The 21,853-nt window shown below is 38.8% G+C and overlaps 1 protein-coding gene across 1 annotated transcript in view; it reads right to left on the reverse strand.

Moving 5' to 3' along the window:
• Positions 1-20,075, reverse strand: part of ADGRA3 (adhesion G protein-coupled receptor A3) — a 51,369-nt gene extending 31,294 nt beyond the window's left edge. Inside the window, exons 1-2 of the mRNA XM_072335785.1 lie at positions 19,667-20,075; positions 8,089-8,160 (exon numbers count right to left, since the gene is read on the reverse strand). Coding sequence (XP_072191886.1) covers positions 8,089-8,160; positions 19,667-19,932 — 338 coding nt within the window. The 5' untranslated portion in view covers positions 19,933-20,075. The remainder of the gene's footprint in view (positions 1-8,088; positions 8,161-19,666) is intronic.
• Between the last annotated feature and the right edge of the window lie 1,778 nt (positions 20,076-21,853).

Consider the following 21,853-nt stretch of genomic DNA (forward strand, 5'->3'; position numbering starts at 1 on the left):
ACACAAATAGACATGAATGAAAACACAAGTTCACCGCAAGATTTCACAACAGCATCTCCTGCAGCCAGATGAGTCAGATAGGGTACAAGAGACAATGGTGCATGTTTCATGCCTCAATGCCATGCCTAATACATGTTTTCAATAGTTGAAACACTTGACATTTACCTTGCAGCACTGAAAATTAAAATTAAACAAAGCTATGGTATATACACCAATCTCTTATCACAGTGTTGTTTTATTGCCCCATATGGAGCAGGAACTGCAGCAGAGGGAATCTGAAAAGTGAACATTTTTAAAGCTCTTTCAGAAGGCTGTGAAATCCAGTCCTGACACTGTGACAGATCCAAGAATATGTAATGTTGGTCATCGCTTATTTGCCATCAGTCTTTGGGGCAAGGAGGAAAAATGATACTGTTCATATTTAAAGCTTTAATTTAAAAGCCATGCAACTCCCACTTGGGGAGAAAAAAAGTCTTGGCAGCATGCCTTGGAAATCCAGTAGTTACGATTATCAGTGATCTTTAATTTCTTTAATTCAAATCGTAACTCACAGATGCATCTGTTACTTCCATTTAACACTTAAGTGGAAAAAGAAAAACAACACACTTTCAAAATTAAAAGTGAGAGTTTCACTATGACAGAAATCCACTTTGGATGAGTTTATTGTGACTAGTCCAGCTTTTACGTAACACTTTGCCTTTTGTCTTGCCTTAATAGGTCTTAAAACCAGTTCCAGAGGGGTCCTGAAACACGAATTAACATCTTTTTTAAAAAAGAAATGCCAACACAATTGTCATCTTTTCACAATAGTTGTACAATGTTTTGTATCAAGACAGCAAAGCATTAAAGTAACTTAACACAAACAAGCAGCCCAGAACCTTGAATGTGACAACTGTTAGCTTCTTCTCAACTTGCAACAACAACAGTCTGCTGGGATCAGGGATTCATTCCCCTCCCCGCTGCAGTCATTTGGAAGACAACTCGTGTGTTCATCTCTCAAAGGCATTAAAACATGAAAACTGTGAAGCGTAAAAGACATCGAAAGAGCACAAAAATTATGGCAGCGCTGACATGTCTGGCAGCTCTTCAGAAATAGTACGAGATGTTGATGCACAAGCGGGTGCAACTGCCAGGACTCCAGGAACTGGGAGTGCTTCTAGAAGAAACGGCAGCTGTAGTTGAATTAGTCAGAGTCTCATAAAAGGGGTGGGGAAGACAATCTTATTAGAAAGTTGTGTTTGGCTTGGAGATTTCTGTTCTATTTTTACTGCTTCTAAATACGTGCCAACAGAACTACTGGTTTTTAGCAATTGGGATTTAATCATCTTATTCACTGATTTTAATCATTTTTCTCTGGCAAACCTTAACCAACAGGATATAGTTATCTATTTGTCCAAATAAAAGTTTATTTAAACAAACAGAAATCCATTAAAAGGGCTTCAGTTGTGGATTTGTTGAGGTCATATGGTCCAACTCCATCTCATAGCACAACTAAGTCAGATCAGCTGCTCCACTGTTACATCCAGTCAAGTGCAACAACCTCAAAGAATGGAGATTTTACTGTGTAACTGTGCAACCTCTTCCATTACTTAACCATTCTCATTATGAAGGATTTTCTTATGCCCAGTTGAAAAAAACCCTCTCCTCAAATCTGTGATTAGCAAACTGCAACTCCTCACAAGACAAAAGACACTGAATGTCTGACAACCAACCCTAAAATTACTTGGTTCAAATGAAAAACAAACAAACAAAATCAATGAAAGAATACTTATGTTTACCTATGGTTTACCACGTTAAAAAAACAATATTATTTCATTATAATTTAAAACTGTATGTTTCTGCATCCAGTTGTCTGCAATTAAGAGTGCATGCATATATTAGTTAAGAATACACATTATTTACAGCTTATCTTTTTCTGTCTCAAGATAATATAGATTGTTTAAGTTAATCCTAAAGCATCCTGGAGACAGGAATGACACATATACATAACTACTGGAACATAAAAAGTATTTAGCTCTCAAGTACCAATGAAATATCCCTTCTTTCTGAATGAAGGAAGAGCACATTAGCTATCAGGGACTCTTAATGTATAAAACGTGCCTTTTCAGGAAGGACATAAAGAAAGTAAGAAATTACTACAAAAATACACTAATCATTATAAAAATCCAACCTCTCCCTCCCACAGCTCTATGGGGAATACAGAAAAGCTACAGCCCAGACCAGAAACCCTAATTTTTCCCTTCACTAAGTGTCTACAGTATTTCCAACAGTCCAGAATAGTTTGAGCTACTCAGTTTCACAGCACAGACTGCTCAGCAGACACTGAAGAAAAATATTCCTGTCTAACTCATCTCTCAGAGCTTCCAGAACTAAAGTTCAAGTAGAAAACAAGTTCATGAATACCTATAACACCATTTTCTCTGTTCAGTAACACTCAAACAAGAAATACTGACACTCTCCAATCACTCATAAAGATTTCCAAAAAATTCCAGCAACAGCAGAACGCAAAGTCCACATTCTGCAACACCATCACAACAGAAACTAAAATCAGAAACTGCCACTGCCTGATAAACTATTTGTCTTTTTAAATTATTTTTATGTTTATGTTTATTACATATATATATATATATACACACACACACACACACGTATATATGTGGATCAGTACTAATGAGGTGAAAAAAGACTGCATATTTTCCAAGGTATAGTAGTAAATTCTAAATAATAATTGGCAAACCTCTGTTGTTATTCACAGTTTAATGAATATCCAATTCTTCTGGTATCTACATATTTAACTGAAATCCACATCTGTCTCTTCCTGCTCTCTCCCCTCATGTATAAGGACAAATGGCACTTCAGAGAAAGATTAACTAATCTTCCTTATCCATGCAAAGATCAACAGACTGCATCAGTTAAGCTGACAGACTTTGGATAATGCTATATAAGGTAAAGAACCTACATGATGAAAAATTCTCTGCTACAGGTTTGTGCAAGAAGTAATTTCTACAACTACATGGCAGGAGATCATAACAATACACAACATTAGCAAAGTCACTGAAAATTACAGCAGTGAATATCTTTTGGAACAGACACTGGTTACTAGTAAAATCTTGGACCTCTTTACTCTTACTCAGCCATTGATTTCTCCCTACCAGAGTAGATGTATACACAGTATAATCATTTTCTACTGTAATAAACAAACATTCCATCCTCCAGTTAAACAAAAGCTCTTATTTTGATCCTGCTACCAACCTGTTTACAAAATAAGGGATTTCTGAATTCTACATTTTCATAAATTAAGAGACGAGCACAAAACTACAAACAGAGTCAGAATTCCTATTTATGGTAAGGAAGTTTCAGCAGCCAGCTGTAAGCATTCTTTGCTTTTAAAGGCACCACTCTGAATTAATGAGATGAGCATGAAATTCCTCAAACCTGATATAAGCAAGGTTTCCTTAAGCTGTATAAAATATAAAATTAAAATAAATCAGAACTGTTTCCATAGTCTGCCCTCCACTACTCAAAAATCATTTTGGGAAAAAACCAAAATTTACTTAGTCTTGTAACAAGCTTTTCATGAAATTTTATCTTTTTCATACAGCAGTCTTCATAAAAATGGCAATTCCCTCACTGGGAGGTGAGAAGAAATGACTTAAAATGCTTAAAATTATAAATGATAGTTAATTGGTAAATTAGTAGTTGCATCAATAGATAACATGTTAATGCCAATGACTACACACACAGACTGACACAAACTGGAAAATTAAAATAAACGCATCTGGAAATTTTCTCAGTACTTAGTGCATTGTGGATTACCCCAGCAAACTGGCATATATGTAATTATGTTCTCCTTTCAAAATTACAAAGACTTTAGTAGTAAAAGTAAATATTTCTTCTTTGTTTCTACTCTTTCTAGGTCACTGAATGAAGTTTCCTTCATATCTAATTCTAAACTTCTTTGTATTAAGAGGGAAAGAATGCAGCAGGAAAACAAACCCATGATTTCTTCAGAGAGAACAACAGCACTGAGAACAGCTTTGAGGTTTGAATAGAGACGCACTGTTGGAGAATTGGGAGGGTGTTTCTGTTATGTCTGAAAGAGCAGACACTTGAGCACTCCAGCTTTTGCCAGCAGTGTTGAAGGCCAGAAACCATTCTGCACACGTACTCCCCGTTTTGAAGGCAATAAGCACATAGGCAGAAAAAGTCAAATTTCAGCACCTTTTTCCCTTCGCTTTACCTCCCACAGACACACACATCAGAGCTCTGTTACTACTGACGTAATCATTTAACAGGAGATATTTGAAGGAAACAGTACCTATTTCACAGTTCTACCATGGATTAAATATTCTCTTTCACAGGAACATCCACAGTTCTTTTCTAGCTATTCCCAGTTACAATTCCCACATTTTAGGAAGTTTCCAGTAATAAGGTAATGCATGAATATTATAATATTGTATATATACTATTAAACCATATTATCTTTACATTTTCTTGAAGGGGAAAACAAAACAACCTGTGTTTTACGGAGAATTGGCCAACACTGATATAAAAACCAAAGGTTTTGAAGAGAAGGATTGTTTTCATAAGTAGGAAAGTGACAACATCAAAAATAACACAAAATGTCACATACACAAAAGAGATCCTTCCAGTGAAGAAGGAAATATGATATAGGGGTGAAATTTAGCCAACATATTTTTCCAAGCACATGATTAATAGAGGTAAATGTTTTGCATTTAAAACATATTGGGTAGAAAAAAAAAAAAAAGGTAAAAAATTATTTTAGCTTCTGCCGTATCTTCCATTTTGCACACTTAAAAGGCACAGTGAGACTTATGAGAGACACAGTACGTTAATTTTCCATCAACCACCTCTAAATCTATGTATGCATATACTGGGCTGCAGAATATATACAAACAAACATACAGACAGCTTTTCTCAAGCTGTTTGTGACAACTTTTCACAGTGCAGCTTACATGTAAGGAATTATTTTGTCTAGCTCTGAAAGACAAAAATCAAGGCAGAATTCAAGGATTAATAACTAAGGCTACTTAATGAAGTCTTGATACCCTCCTACTATGCAGCAGGTGCTAAATTTTCAAGTTGAAAAATTCAGAGATAAGGTGTAATTTCAAATTCTGTTTAATACCAGCTGCAGTACGGTACTCTTGTCCAGACTATTGAAAATCATGATGAAATATTTCCCCTAACAGACAGCAGCGTATTCAACACAAGAAAGCAGTCAGGGTTTCCCTGGGTAAGGGTACCCTATCAGATTCAGTTCCCCCAGAAAATGAATCAAGGGAATGACTATTCAACTCTGTTTTATAAAATATTTTTATTACATGATTACCCTCCGTCCTAAAGTTACACAAACAGGTCTTAAGAACATTTAAGGCAGAAAACTAAAAAAGAAAAAATGGTCTTTAGTATGTCACACCAGTTATTCCTTCCTTCATGATGAAGACACCTAACTCTCAATAATAATTTGTTACGGCTTACACCAGCACACACAAAGTATGTTATCTCATTCAAATTAAAGCACCGTATCATCTGAAAAGCTGCCTGGTTCAGATCTCTTTAAAGGTAGAATGCATGACAGATTACTTACTACTTTATTTTCCTTTTCTTGACAGGAGATATAAAAATGACCTAAAACCACATACAAGTGACCAGTATCAAATGGAAGAACTCTAGTTTCTGATTGTATTAAACACAATTAAGACTTAGATTCATGGAACAAATGCAAATGATCACCTCTAATTCAAGTTTCAAGTATTTCCTGTCTGAAAATTGTAATGAGTGGCAAAAACTAACAATTGTCAGCAGATGCTTTTATTACCCAGTGCAGCGATGCCAAAATAATGTGTGAAGATCTAGAATGCTGTCCCTGCTGATAATCTTGCCTCTCTGGCACAAAAGCTTATTTCTACAATAAAGCTCATCTGTCAGTGTAGGAGACGTATCTTTTTCTCCTAGCACATGGGAAGTGGAATGATAGAAGCATCTGAATTTATTGAGGCCAGGTGACAGGGATTGCAGACTTCAGGTTTCAGAGGATGAATAAAATACTTTTAATCCCCTGAAGCCAAAAGACTTTGGAACTCTTCCTAGATGTTGCAAGATGATTACAAAATTGGCTACTTTCCCAGTCAAATGGCCTAGAAAAATCCTTATCTCTAAAGTTCCTGCTTGCTCCCAGGTAGATCAACCTGCCAATCCTGACCTTCTATCAGCCAGAAAAAAAGCTGACTATAACAGAAGCTACAATGCTTCCTGTCCCACAGGCAATATATCATCTGAAAGAGAAAGTGAAAACAGGAATCAAGAGAAGTTAAAGAGGCTACTCCCATTGGGCTCACTCCCATTTTTCCCATACATATGATATATACAAGGATTGTAAAATAACAAGAATAACCATTAACATATATGCCAATAACAAATGGACATTGCGTTGCATATACCCTCTTTTTGAAGTTATAATACACTTGCTTTCTCTAGAAAAGTCATAGAATCACCAGAGTTTAAAGGTCATAGAATGGTTTGAGTTGGAAGGGACATTTAAGACTGTCTAGTTCTAGCCTCCCTTCTACAGGCAGGGACACCTCCCACTTGACCAAGCTGTTCGAAGCCCCATCCAGCCTGGCCTTGAATGCTTCCAGAGAAGGGAGCATCCAGAAACTCACTGGACAACCTGTTCCAGAGTCTCACCACCCTCACAGTAAAGAATTTCTTCCTAATATATTGTCTAAATCTACCCTCTTCCAGTCTAAAATCATTTTCCCTTTTCCTGTTGCTACATGCCCTTATAAAAAGCCGCTGTCCAGCTTTCCATAGGCCCGCTTCAGGTACAGGAAGGTAATCTAGTCTAACTCCCCTTCAATGAACAAGGACACCTACAGCTATATCAGGCTGCTCAGAGTCCCATCCAGCCCAACCTTGAATGTCTCCAAGGACAGGACATCCACCACATCTCTAGGCAATCCATTCCAGTGTCTCACCACACTTATTTTAAAAAACCCTTTTTCTTATTTCCAATAAACATCTCCTCTTTTTTAATTTGAAACCATTTCTCCACATCCTATCACAACAGACCCTGATAAAGATTCCATCCCCTTCTTTCCTATAGTCCCCCCTTTAGATATATAAAGTTCACTATCAGGCCTCCTCAGAGGCCTGATATACAAGGCCTCTTTTCCAGGCTGAACCACCCCAGCTCTCTCAACTTGTCTTTGTAGGGGAGGTGTTCTATCACTTTAATAATTGCTGTGGTCCTCCTCTGGATACACTCCAACAGGTCCATGTCTCTTCTGTGCTGGGAACTCCATATCCCGACTTAATACTCCAGCTGAGGTCTCACCAAAACAGAGTAGAGGGTCAGGATCACCTTTCTCAACTGAAAAGATGATCATTCTTCTTTTGATGTAGCCCGGGATACGGTTGGCTTTCTGAGCTGCAAAGGTACACTGCTGGCTCATGTCCAGCTTGCCATCCACCAGTACCCCCAAGTTCATGTAGGCAGGGCTATGCTCTATCCTTTAGCTCCCCAGGTTGCATTAATAGTGAGGGCTGCCATGACCAAGGTGCAAGATCTTGTATTTTTCAAACCCCATGAGCTTCACTGCTCAAACCTGCCTAGTCCTCTGTGGGTGGCAAAACATCTCTCAGGCATGTTGACTGCAACACACCGTTTGGTGTCACCTATAATATTGCTGAGGTAGCACCCAATCCCACTGTCATTGCCACTGATGAATTTTTGGGGTTTGCTGGCCATTGTCATTCTTGTTTGGTTTGATTTATGCAGGTGGGGGTTTCTTTGGTTGGTCAATTGGTTTGTTTGGATTTTTTATTTATTTATTTATACATTTTTTTCATTTACACCTGGTTTCATGGCTGCAGCTTTCGCTAAGTACCCTTTTTGCTGTTATGTAAAACTCATTTTCATGAAATCTTAAAATATATTAACTCTGCAATCACAAAAAGCTACATTCAAATAAAACAGAAACACCTTGATACCAAAGTTATGAATGAAATAAACAGAACATAACTCTTATTTTGAAGTGAAATATATTTTTAAGAAGCACTTACAATCTCTCAAGAAGGTTTAATCCAGAGAAGGAACAATTCTTCAGCTCTGTTATTTTATTGTTGCTCAGAATCCTGTAAATAAGAACAGAAAAGAACACTATATTACAAATTGAATAACAAAATGATTTGCTATGTTATTTACTAAATAAGCTGAGTTGTCCTTCTATCCATTACTTCTTGCTTTTTGAAGGACCACACGTAACTGCAGGTTTCTTCTTCCATACGGTAGCCTGTTTCAAACACAGTCATTTGCAAATGCAAACTATTCTCAAGATATGAAATCTCATGGATGCCTCCTTACTTCGCAGGTTGCACTTTCTAGTGCATTTTTTCCTATTTTCCTTCTGAAACCATTTTTAAATACCATTCTGGCATTAAAAACACTCCTTAGCAAAAGGTTTCACATTGCAGGACTTGAACAAAACACCTTATTTCCTTTGTTTTCATCATGGCTTCTATCAGTTTCCTTCAGCACCTCTCCCTTGTAGCACTGAAGCAGTGATCAATCTGTATCTATCCTCTCTTTACCACACACAATTTTATATTGTTCCAGACTGCCTCTTGCCAGATGGGAAGATGCATATTTTCCTTAATTACTTCTCACACACAAAAGTCATTTTGTACTTTCTTACTCGTTTCTGAGCTTTTTCCAGTTTTATTACACTCAAAATTTGAGACAAGACTACAAAAAATGAAATAGCACTCAAGGCTTGGAAAAGTTACAAACCTACATAGTGATGTAACAATGTTTTATTTTGTTCCCTATTGTTTTCCTAGGGACTCTTAACATCTGGTCTGCCTTTACTGAAAACTGAAGCATGGTGGTCAGCCCAGTGCCTGCCATCTCACATATGAAGGCAAAACTGTTGTTATTACCAATAAAATTTTCTGCTTCCCCAATGTGCTGCTTCTGCCATTTTGCTGCCCAGTTATTGGCTTCATAAACCTCTGAAATCCATCAATTTATCCTCATCCTTATTAGGTAACTCAAATTGTCACCCCAACAGCCCAATTCTACAGGTCACTAACAAATACATTATACATTTCAGGTCTGGAAGAGTCTATTCCATTGAGAAGACTGACCATTTACTTCCAGGATTGCTCTTATCTTTTAGCAATTTAGCTATTGTTACAATGTTTTCTCATTTTGTGCTGACATTTTTCTTCAAAATCCTTTGGCAAGGGACTGCAAGATGCCTTTCAGAAAATCTCCTATGTCTTACTCCATCTACAAGATCATCTTTGTCAATATTTTGCTGATTGTGAAGAACTCCATAGTTTTGGGAGGGAAGAACTTCCCACAAGATATGTTACTTCATCCTAAGTGGGACTTCAGCCATCCATCATTTGACTTTCCATCCCTGAGTTCTTCTAAAAAGCTCTCCAGTGAGCACCACCTCATCCTGTAAAATTTATTCACTCTGTCAATCTGTTCCATAACTTCAGCAACAGTCACTTCAGTTTCTGACAGATTCTCTATCAAATGTGTCCTGCAGATCCAGCAAGTCTGTTCTCTTCTTCACTTGCACCAGTTACATCCTCAGGCTGGATCAGACTGCTTCAGCACTAACAACTGCCACTAGGAGATTTTCTCCACTCTGCTACATATTTCAGATATCCTTTACAGTAGCAATAAAAACAAACACACCTTTCCTCCAACTCATAAAATTTATTATCTGATGACAAGGTTTAGTACTTCTACGCACATCAAGAATGAGATGAAACTAAAAAACACAGAGATATCTTCTATGAAAACAGCATCACTTTGACATAGCCGTATATTACGCTGAGAAATCTGGAGAAGAAAACACAGATTGCCACAAGCATCTATGGTTTCAACAAACAATGCAAGCAGTTTTTTTTTGTCTCAAAGCTCTGGCTTTGAGTCAGTGTCTCTTAATCACACACACATACACAGGATCTAGACAGCTGAACAATTTTTGTGAAATTCTATAAGAATCTTTCATTTTGACAGGCAGGAGGTTTGAAAATTCTTGAAGTTAAAACTGAATCAGTCAAGCAAGGTAACAGTTCTGATGCTTAAAAGAGATCCTATCTTTTCTCCTTCTCTGCCAGTTACATCACATATTTCTGCAGCTAATCTCAAGTCATCTCTGGTGCCCAGTGCTCCACAAGCAATGTTAAACGGCAGAAATACTCAAGCATCTCTGAAGACATTAATTTACACATCTACTGCATAAGCACGATCATCGCAGTACTCCAAACAGCCAGTCAGTCCTGGGTGAAAACTGATCACAGTAATGGATGGAAAGGTAGAAGTGTTAAAAATAAGCATTTTTCTTAAAGTGTACCACAAAATTTGCTTTAAAGTTTGCCAATAATACCTGTAACATCCACCAAAGTGTCAAACTAAGAAGAATATTTGCTAAAATAGCCTCTCATCTGCTTCTGTAATAACCTAAATGAGTCAACAAGTAACACACACACACACACACACACTGCAAGTTTTAAAGACAGAAATACAAATCAAAAACTCATGGGTGATCTCCCTGTATCAAGGAAGACCCAGAACAGAGCAGAATCAAAATACATATTTCTGAGACTGAAGTTTGGCAAGGCTGAATGCTGATATTTTGATAGTAAAAGAGAAAAAAATTAAAAAGAAAACTAATCTTTGGCATGGAATGCCTGAAATACTATTAATACTTAACTGAAGTGTTAAAATTAGTACACCATGAAGTTTGAAGCTACTTTTACTTTTACTATGAGAAAAGTTTCAATCTAGGCAGAAAGAAGAAATAGAAGGTAGTTACAGGACTCATTTTGCAGCCTAAGCCAATCTGAGCCAAGTACACATTTATTTCCACATCTTTCCTGGTTCCAGAAACACACACAGAAAGAAAAGGAATAAAAAATAAATGAAGCTTATAAAAAAAAAAAACCCTTCAGTATTACTTAATGCAAACAGAATATAAGGCAAAACAGCAGCAAAAACAAAACAAAACAAATCCAATTTAGGTCTATGGTTAAAAAGAAAAAAAACAACAAAACCATGAGAGTTAGAGAATACCCAAGTCAACAAAAGCAAACGCACTACAGTCTTAGGAGGCACAAAAGTCTTTTGTATTTTAGTTGTAATTGACTTTAGTTCATAATTTAATGAATTTATTAGCACATTTTCCAGAAAAATGAACAAACGGCTATTTAAGATGGAACAGAAACCACTTCAAAAGTAGCAGCAACTGAATGAACTAAATTTGAACTAAATTAGAAGTACGACTCTCTTAAAATAAATTAAAAAAAAAAAAACAAAAACAAACACACAAAAAAACACCTCAGCTTTCTGACATCACCTATAAATAATAGGCCTCAAGTAGAAGCCTTTGACTATCTGAGCACTAGGTATATTTGTCTCTGGAGTGTGATGTACAAATTATAGTCAGCCTGATTTAGTATTTTCTGTGGAAGCTGTTAGTTGCTCAACCATAACGGTTTAGTACAATAAATGATACATTTTACAACACTCCATATAACCTAAGACATTTCATCATACTTAATGCTGTAAGTGTAATCTTTAAAAAATGTAGTTTAAAACTTGCTATTAATGTACTTAGTCTATACATTATTAGAAGTGTTTAGGGATGTGGCATAACATGAGAAAACACCATAAAAGACTCGCTTAAAAGTAGACATTTTATACCCAATTTTACAATTCCTGTGTATTAATGTATGGCAAAGTGATGAACTACTATGCACTACTTAGATAAAGACAATTATTTGTGAACAATAATTTTATCAGTTTAAGAACATAATTCTTCCTAAGAGGAAAGTGATTCTGAAAATACCTGAACTTTTCCATCATTAAGAAGGTTGAAGGGAAAAATCATAGAGAAATTTCACTCATTCTTATCCTGTTCAACTCTTCTGTAACAAGTGACCTAAAAGAAATGATGCATCTGGAGAATTCAGTGAAGAGGTTCCCACAGCCAAGCATCACCGATACACTGTATGTCTTTTAAGCTGCAGATCAGATATTGGCTGTTCTTGCTTTCTTCTTTTTTCCTGTTATGTTTTTAAGAGCAAGAAAACCTGCTTGAATCAAATGCATTTTGCTTACCCACTACCCATCTCCATGTAAGAACACAAACTGGGATGTGGAACTACCACATACAAATATACCACAGCATTAAGAGAAAAATGCAGCTGAAAAGCAGGTTCTGGAGAAAGTCTCAAAGCCATCTTATAATATTTCCCTTTTCCTCAGAATGGAATAGCTGCAAAGAGGTAACCTGAAACAACGCAACACAGGAACAATCCTCTTCCCATAGAAAATAAAACAGAAAGGCTACCCCAACTTTTCCCTTATCTGATAAACAGTGCTGAAGTTTTCCTTCATCAATTATAGCTTGGTTTGGAAAATCTTGCTTTCACCGTACTCCAGAGCTTAGTAAAACTCTGCAAAGAAACTTACCTTTGACTCATTAATTGGCAAGATCTTTAGCAACAGATGCCCAACTGCTACTATGCAAAACAGATCACTTAAAAGCAGATCAAGTTTTCTACCCAGGCCATTCTACGATTCTATGATCAAGTAATGTACTGAGCAGACCACAAACAGCACTTGTTTTCATTTCAAGGTTTACTTTTAAGCAATCTACAAGCTATTATACAGAAAAAGAATTATGAATCTTTCCAAAGTCCCTACTAAAGGGCAACAATAACAATACAATTAGGGAAGCTTAACAAGGAAGCATTTCCAAAATCGATGTTCACAACAGATAAGAATCTTCTATGCTATATTATCATTATGCACACTAGGTAATATTAAAGATTATGAGCTAAAACACAAAGAAGTAATGAAGTTACCAAATTAAGTCTGTGTCTATTTTTATCTTTCCATTTTTTAAATGAAAATGTATTAACTTCATATGAAGTAATGACTAACCTTTATTTTTCCTGTATAATTCCAGTGTCTTTAATTTATAAAGATAACATACATTCTGCATGTTGCTATTCAACATATGGCTACATGCTTTATTTATTAAATTTAAGGACAGAAATCAAGATTTCTAGTGAAATACAATGCACATCACTGGAGTATGGAACAAAACAAACAAACAAACAAAAAAGCTACATGAAAAACATCTTGGAAAAATAGACAAAGCAGAAGGCAACAATGAATAGCAGTGCTGCTGAAAAAGATAGCAGCATGGTAAGAAATTACACGCTTCACAACCAAACCTCTCTTTCTAGTACTCAGCCTAGGCTGGAAAGCCTACCTAGGACAGAAAACGAGGAGTTAAAAGGAGCATCCAGCCTTTTCCCACACTGGGTTGCTGGTCCTAAAGCTAACCAAAAGCACTGGCAGTCTAACCCCTGTGACCATGACATCCTCAGAGACTTTCTCCATGTTCTCTTTCAACCCCTCTATATCTGTAACATCTGCATCAGTGTGATTGACTTCTGCTGCAAACCTTACCCCCTTTCTTCTGCTCCTTCCTGGCTTTCTCTTGCCCAACAGACGCACAATTTTTAGGACACAAGACTACCCTACTCCTCCAACCCCCATATATACACAAAGCAGAATAGCTCACTTTACAGAAGATATGGCACACACATCTAGCCAGACCCTCTTAACTTAAGCTGCTACAGCCAATACATTCTCTAAGTCCTATCATAGAAGTATTAATTATAGCATATGCTGTCAAACCCACAGTCTCATGTATTTATATTTCCAGTGAGTACATTACCCGATAAGAAAGTACTTTGTCTAGACATGATTTGTCTAGACATGTTTGCAGGTACTTCCTGTCAACTGCTAACATGCAGACACACTTGCACAATAATTTATATCCCAGCCCTATTAAAGTTAACAGGTTTGGAATAGTTTAGTTCCTTGGACTGACTGCATGTGGAGACATACAGAGAAGCAAGAGTAAGCCACCCACAGAGCCAGAGCCCGGAGGTAAAGGTGCATGCCTGGCATGCCTGCTCGGGCTGCAGCATTTCAGCCAGCTAACATGGATGTCACTTTCTGCTGTCAGCGGGGAGACTCTCCTGCTCCTTGCTCCAGACCATTGCTGCATCAGAAGCAGGGAGGGCAAGAGGAAGGTGCTTCATTCTCCAGCACAGAACTGCAACACATCTACTCACTGCCAACCACAGAAAGGGGTAAGATTAATGAGACCATCAACACTGTCATGAGGGTTCCTTTTTGAGTGCTGCTGTCGCCCTGAAACACAACTCTGAGGCAGTAGATAGGTTAGGCTCTTTCTGACGGGATGATTTCAGAAATCTGAGCACATTCTGCCAATTGCTGAGTTTCAGGGTTAAATCTCTTCTGTAACAACATGGTTTAACTCATAACAAATTAGCTTTTTAATCTGACAGAGAAGTCTTGCGCATCTCCTCATTTGGCAATACCACATCACACAGACAAGAACAGAACAGTTTTCCAAGGTATTGCTGGATGATCCATTTCCTCATAGCAAGCAGTTCCTAAATGTACAAGGATTTCCTGGGTACCAGCTCTATTTCCAAGGACTCTTGCTCACCTCTCACTAAATCAGTTGCACCCCTTCAGCACCTTATTTACTCTACTTTTGCTGCTTCCAGAGGCCTACTGATCTCCCACCTCCATTACCAACAAGTGCATGCAAAAAAGCTCCCCTTTTCTTTACCCCTCCCCAGCTGCCAGTCATAGTTTCTGCTCACCCAACAAAGCTCCAGCATCCCAGACATGCAAGAGAAGTGTTAGTACTGAAGTTGAAAATACCAGTTCTTGAGGCTAAACAGTGAACAACATATTGAAATGTATGTATAGAGGGCACTGCATCTATGGCTATCTTCATGGTGAATAAAAGGTTTTGGGCAATTCTATATCTTAGCTCCAAAAATTAAGAAATTCAATTATGCCTCATTTTACATTTGTCCTCGAGAATTTTGCAGAGTTTACTTCTGTCCTGCTTTCTACTTATTAGTAATCAACATGCAGCTCCCACTCTAAGCCTAAAAGCCTCTCATGTGCAACTACTGCCTACAGTGGTACCCATGATAAAAGCCACATTTAACTATGTCATGTACTGATAGAAGTACAACCTTTTCAGAAGGGACTTACAACAATTCAAACAAATCTTTATGGAAGAATGCCAAGAAATATTAGTATATATTGATGCCATCATTATTGCATGGAGATATTACCAATGACAATCACCATATATGTTCATATCTGTTCACCATATAAGTATATATTGCCATATATTCACTATATATATTAAAGAGATTACTACAACATTGCAAGAAACAGCAGAACATTACACAAATTTGAGTGCCCCAATGCACGCATAATAAATAACAGAATTATAGTAATTATTTAGATAGAACAGAATACTACAAATTAGAAGAAAATGCTGGTCAATTTGTGACCTAAGTTTCCTTGTGATCCTCAAATATATATGGGAGCATACATATTTATAAAAGAACATTGTACAAACTCAAAGTAGCGTGATAACAACCCCATCCACAATGATGTATCAGTGCTTGAATAAGATATAAAGTAAAACATTGTATATTTTCTCAATGAGGCAAAAAAATGTACACAAATGATAAGCATATACTGTATAGGTCCACAAGAATAACAGAAAATGAAACACCACCACCAGTTCTTGCAGGTTGGACGTCACTGGTAAATCGTGGGTGTGATGATTCTCAAGTACTGCACTGCCTCCGTATTTCCGTGTGTTCTTGAGAAACACATATTTTGCACAGTTCACGTATCCAATAACTGAAGAAAATTTTAAGATATGTTTTAATGGGAGTTATTAGCCCTTTGAGTCTTCAAAAAATGTTATCACTGTTGAAGTTATTAGTACAGAGCACTTACAACAGTCTCAGATAGACTACATTAACAAAAAAGGGATTAGCTGTCAAGAGTACCATTCAAGTTAATAATGGAAATGCACTTGAAAAGAAAGAAGAGGGAAACTTCCCACTGAATACATTTACTGTGCCCGTTTTTCCTGTTTGACATTTTTTTTTAATAAAGGACGCTTTTTCTAACACATAATAAAAGCTCTACAAAGGAAAACAAATTAATCAAAATAGTTCAGCAAAGCAACAGATGACGCCTTAAAAAAGGAAGAGTATTAATAACCATAAGTCACTGTATAATAACAATATGCTTTATTTTTAGAACTTGAAGATCCATTTACTGCAAGTAGGAAAAAATTACTCATGTAACTACAGTAACTGTAATTAAAGTGCAATCACATGCTGTGATAGGACTGATTCCTTGTGATGTGAGTGACCTTTTGCTATGAAAAGCTGGGAATTTAGGAATTCGAGTTAAAAAAAATAAAAAAATAGAAAAGCTTTCAAAGTACTTGAAAGGCCAAATAAATATGCCCTTAAGTTGCTTAATGGATGGAGCTTGATACTCATATTTGGGAACCAGGTAAAATGTGTTGTTTTTAGATGTTCCTCAGCAGCAATCCAGTTAACTGTAGCTTTAAACAGTTGTGAATACAAATCCCGGCTAATGTAATGGCTTGTAAATGCTGACACTTGCAAGTGCAAACACTGATATTCATATGTTCCTTTCAGAATGTGTGGATATGCAAAGCTGTTTGTAGGTCAGTAAAGCTCCTGTTTCAGAAACATGGTTCTTCACTGAATATACATACATTTCCTCCATTCATTTACATTCCTATAACTTATGTAAATCAGCGACTAAAATTCTTAACAAGGATTTTAACTTCATTGGCTTGTCTTCAGTGGGACAGCACTTTGTTCAACAGAAAAAGTTGTGAAATCATCAGTTGAGCTTGCATAAATGAAACAGCAGCAGTGGTTATCTTATCTCAAACTTCTACTGCAAGAGGTATATAGCATGCTCCTACTCCTTACTTAAACATGAATCATGGCAGTGACTTCAGTATCTAATGAAATATAGTAGACAAAGAATGAAGTTACATTCATCCAGTTATATTATCTCCACACCAAAAACATCTCATCTGGCCGGTTAAACTACAAAGGTCAACGCAATCTGCGAATGTGCATGTAGGTACACCCTTCATTTGCATCCCAATCACTTTTTATTATATAAGGCTACAAGTCCCTTCCTTGGCCGTATCTAAAGGTCATATTTTAAGATGAATGTGAGTAACTGCTAAGTACAGCACTAGCTAATTCTAATCAGAATCTAAAGGAATCTCAATTTACAGTCCTAAATCCTAAACATTACTTAGTCTCCCGTACACATCTCTCTATACGTTAAAGCACTTATTTCAGTGTTTGTTTCCCTCCTTCAATCACAAAGCAAACTTACTTTATTAATTGAAATTGTTAGGGTTTTTTTCTCCTAAATAGTAACTACAGATTCTTAGTAACCGTAACCAGTAGTAACCTAAGTTACTAGCGCAAAGAAAGGTTCTGTGGCAAACAAAAGCAAGCCATTTCCTAACAAAATTAGCTGAATTAAAACATAGCTGATTTACACAACAGTGATCTATTTTCAGCTGCTTATCTCTGTAGTGATCCACTAATCCAAAAAGCTATAATAGAAGCAGGTCTTATCTTAATAGAAGAATCCCACAAGAATCAAGATTCAAGATAATTCAGGGCAGCTTGACTCTAATCAGAAAACTTTCCACTCCCCACCAACCACTGCAGTTCCAAGTATCAGCTTGGAGAGAAAAATCAAACAACAAAAAAAAGTGAACTGTTATCTAATCTTTCTCCAAAATAACTCAGCCACTATTAAAGAACATGTTAGTGAAATTGCACATAATGGCACATGGCGACCCAACTCATAAATCACCAACATCTTCTAACCAGGTTAATGCTGACTCAGTAAAACAATCTCAGATATGGAAAGCTATAGCTCAGAAATGAGGAAACCTGAAAGATTCCAAACCACAACAAGCACTGTGGCCACTCAGAAAAATCAGACGCATCAGTTTAATAGTCTTTGTCTGAAATTTAAGTAAAATTTCAAAGTGTGCATTCACATTGACTCTATCAACACTGCTATGATAGTCACTAGAGAAAACAGTAAGAAACAATGTGTTTTCTGGTTAAGTCATTTACAAAGTTAGGAGTACTGAAGGGAAAATCTGTGTCAGAAGTAGTCATGCACTTCAAGGGCTGGTTAGAAATGAAAGCAACTAATTACTGTATGAAGATATGCTCCAGATAACAAAGGAGTATGAAGAATCAAAATGAAATGAATTCTTCCAAATTCTTCTGTCACTGCAATTATGAACAAAGGTCCATTCACAGCAAGGATGCTATATTTGATATCTGCTTGTCTTTCACAGCAATCATGGCTGTGACTCCAAGCTTTTTGTATCAAAGGACCCCCACTGTCAACTTCAGCTTATCACCCAGACTAACACATACTTTTTTTCTTCTCTTCTTTATTTTTGTGTGTGGATAATACTGTATTTTTAACAGCTAATCAGCTGCACAGCACTTAAAGCTAACAAAAACCAAAATCAATTCATTGATCAAAGAGCTGTCACCTTTCACTTTTTGCTTTCCTTTCTACTTCAGGAACTTCACACGTGAATATTTCTGGTCATTTCTGACAGGTCATTGAGAAATATTCCGACCCCTTGCATACTGACAAGCTGAGGACAACACAGACCCCTCTTTTTTGGTGTTCCCCTTTCCACTGACAGGCCCTTACTGGAGTACACTCTAACCTCTCAAAGAAGCCCCTCCATCAGGCTTAAGTGCTGTCAAAGTTTGCAAAGGCAACAGTCAAACTGTTGTTCTCAGAACAAAAGTACATATATTCAGAGCATGTCCAGAGGAGGGCCACAAAAATGATCCAAGTGATGGAACACCTCTCTTATGAGGACAGCCTGGGAGATCTGGGGCTGTTCAGCCTAGAGAAGACTCTAAAGTGACCTGACAGCAGCTTTTCAGTATCTAAAGGGAACCTACAAGAAAGAAAGGTACAGACTCTGCAGCAGGGTCTGTGATGATGGGACATGGGGAAATGGTTTCAAACGAAGAGAGATTTAGACTGGGTAGAAAGAAAACGCTGTTTACAAGGAGAGTGACGAGACAGTGTAACGGGCTGCCCAGAGATGTGGTGGATGTCTCATTGCTGGAGACACTCATTCCAGCAAAATAAGTAAGCATATTAAGCCAGACCCTATGCTACAGTCACTTTCCATCAACTTTCCTGCATGCGACTCAATCACGCTCGAATGTCCCACAGAAGTACAGACTCCCTAAAATAAGATCACAAGTTTTTGGGCCATCACTGATGAAATTCAGTGTTACTGCACAGCTTCGGTTAGTGTCTCAGGAAGAAAAGAAAAACAACTCATAAACCCTCCCTGTGAAGAGAAGTACATTACTTAGTTTGGAAAATGCTGCACATCCTGCTTGAAACTTGTTATTCAAATGGCTGAGCTCAGATCAAGTCCACGTAAGAAGAGCACGCCTTAACATAAGCCGAAGTTAGGTCGGAGCTGGGAGCACGGGGACGATGCACGGTGGGGCGGGACCACCCCGCGCAGCCGCCCGCACAGCGCTTCACGAACCGCTTCCCTTCCCCCCCCCCCCCCCCCCATCCCAAAATCACCACCCCCGGTACCGTACTCACAGCGTGACCGTCCGGTTGGGCAGCGCCTCGGGAGGCAGGACATGAGCGAGCTCCAGGTTGCTGCACACCACCTTCACCTCCAGCGGGCCGCCAGCCGCCGCTTTGCCGGAGCTTTTGGGGCGCCCGTCGTACTTACAGCCCGGGGGCAGCGCGGTGCCGCCGCCCCTCAGGGCCGCCAGCAGAAGGAGCGCGGCCAGGAGGCGCGCAGGGCGGCGGGTACGGGGGCGAAGTGGGCGGCACGGAGCGCGACGGAACGGGGGCAGCATGGCGCTCGGGGCCCGGCCCCGTTCCTCCTGGAGGTGCCGGATGAGGAGGTGGAGAGGAGCGAGGAGGGAGCGCGGCTCGCGGGCCCTCACTTAGCTCCGCGGGGGCGGCGCTAGGCGCGGCCGCAGCTCCGCCGCCATGTGGTGCCGGGGGGCGGCGGGCCGGAGCTGCCACCGCCGTACCCGCCCTCGTCTTTGTGTCGGGGCCGAGCGGGCCCCGCGCAGCGCCAGCAGCGCCGCCTTCCGCCGCTCTGAGATCCCCACGGCTTGCGCGCCCGCTGGGCCCCGGCCTCGCTGCGCAAGCGCCGCCGCCGTGGCCGTCCTCACTGCGCCTGCGCGTCGCGGGCTGAGGGGGCAAGGGAGAGAGTTGCCGCTCCCTGGAGGAGGGGGTGATGGGTGCGGCCTCGTGAGCTGGGGGTTGTGCCTCGGTGGGTGCTCTGTCGGCAAACGGTGTAGTTTGCTGCATGGGCGATGACTCCGTTTCTGTCCGCCTTCGTGTTCCCAGTTCTCTGCGGGACGGTGATGCTTCGTGGCCCATGTTCTCCTTGTGGAGCAGTGCAGTTTGTCTAGCAGCCTTCAGAATACCCACTACGCCACAGAAATACAGTACTCTATGTTGGCCATAACAGCTGCCAAAATGAGGCTAACAAAATCTTTAACGTACAGTTTCTTTGATTGACTTGGAACACCTCTGATTGCAGCCTTGGTTTTAAATGCAGCCTAATAAAAGATACAGGCAAAGAATTGGAATTGTGGATTGGACAGGTGGAACAAGGCTTCAATAACAGCATCACCATTACTTGGGCATGTCGTAGATACTCTTTAGCTACCGTGCACTTTACCTACCTTTGTGTTTTCTCATTTGTCTGGCCTCTCTCACAAATTAAAATGGAGCCTGTCCCACTTAATGAAGTTGTTGACCAGCGTACACAGGCTATGGCTTCTTGAGCATTAGCATTAGTCACAGAGTCACACAGCAAGACTGACCTGATCTGAATTGAAATGCCACGCCAACATTAAACTTGAGCTGAATTAGGTCAGAGCACAGAATATAAAATTGACAATATTCAGCTCTTATGTTGCTATTGTGCCGACTATAAGAAAATATATATCTGTTTAGCGTATAGATCAGCAGTATAAAGTTAATTCTTCAGCTTAGGCCTTTGTTTTAAACAAATTCAAACTGCAATGTGAAATTCTATTGGATCAGCACTTTGCATCATAGAACCCCATCACTTTTGGTCTAGCACCAGGAGTTTTAAAATGGGATATGCTCTATTAAAACCATGTCATGTTTCTCCTCAGAGATAGCGCTGGGTTAAACTGCTCTTCCTCTTTTCTACTTTCTTCTACTAAAATTCAGGTATGTCAGTTCCATGGTGTGGTATTCTACACAGCTACGTAAAATATCTGCGCTGGGTGAAGCACATGTGAAGATCAGCATGGAGGCAGGTTCTCACCACTGCTTTTCATATTAATGTGATGGCTGTTCCCATTCTTTTTGATTTATAAATAAACATGTTACTTGCCTTTGATTTTCTCATCTGCTCTGTGCTTACTGTTCCACATAGATCACCCCTACTAACATCTGTAAGTGTGGATTGCAGTGGCAAAGCCCCTACCACTTAAAATAATGCATCTGTTTAATATGGTGCTGTAAAAGCCTTGAGGTGTTTTCTGTTAATTTTTAGGCAATATCTTTTATTATAGGAGCTGATATATGTGCAAAAAGAGAAGGCAAACAGTACCCCAAACTCACAGAATATAGCCGAAATAGCAACTACTCAGAAAATACCGTATCTTTCTGCAATTTTTGATTATTTTTCATAAACTGAATTGAAGTAAACCCTCAACTTTCTTTCCCTCAATCTCATAATTTCCTGTCAGTGTTGGTAATCCTGTTGTTACTGGCAGTGCTTTACTT

This window comes from Excalfactoria chinensis, chromosome 4 (genome assembly GCF_039878825.1).
Source record: "Excalfactoria chinensis isolate bCotChi1 chromosome 4, bCotChi1.hap2, whole genome shotgun sequence".
Lineage (NCBI taxonomy): Eukaryota > Metazoa > Chordata > Aves > Galliformes > Phasianidae > Excalfactoria > Excalfactoria chinensis.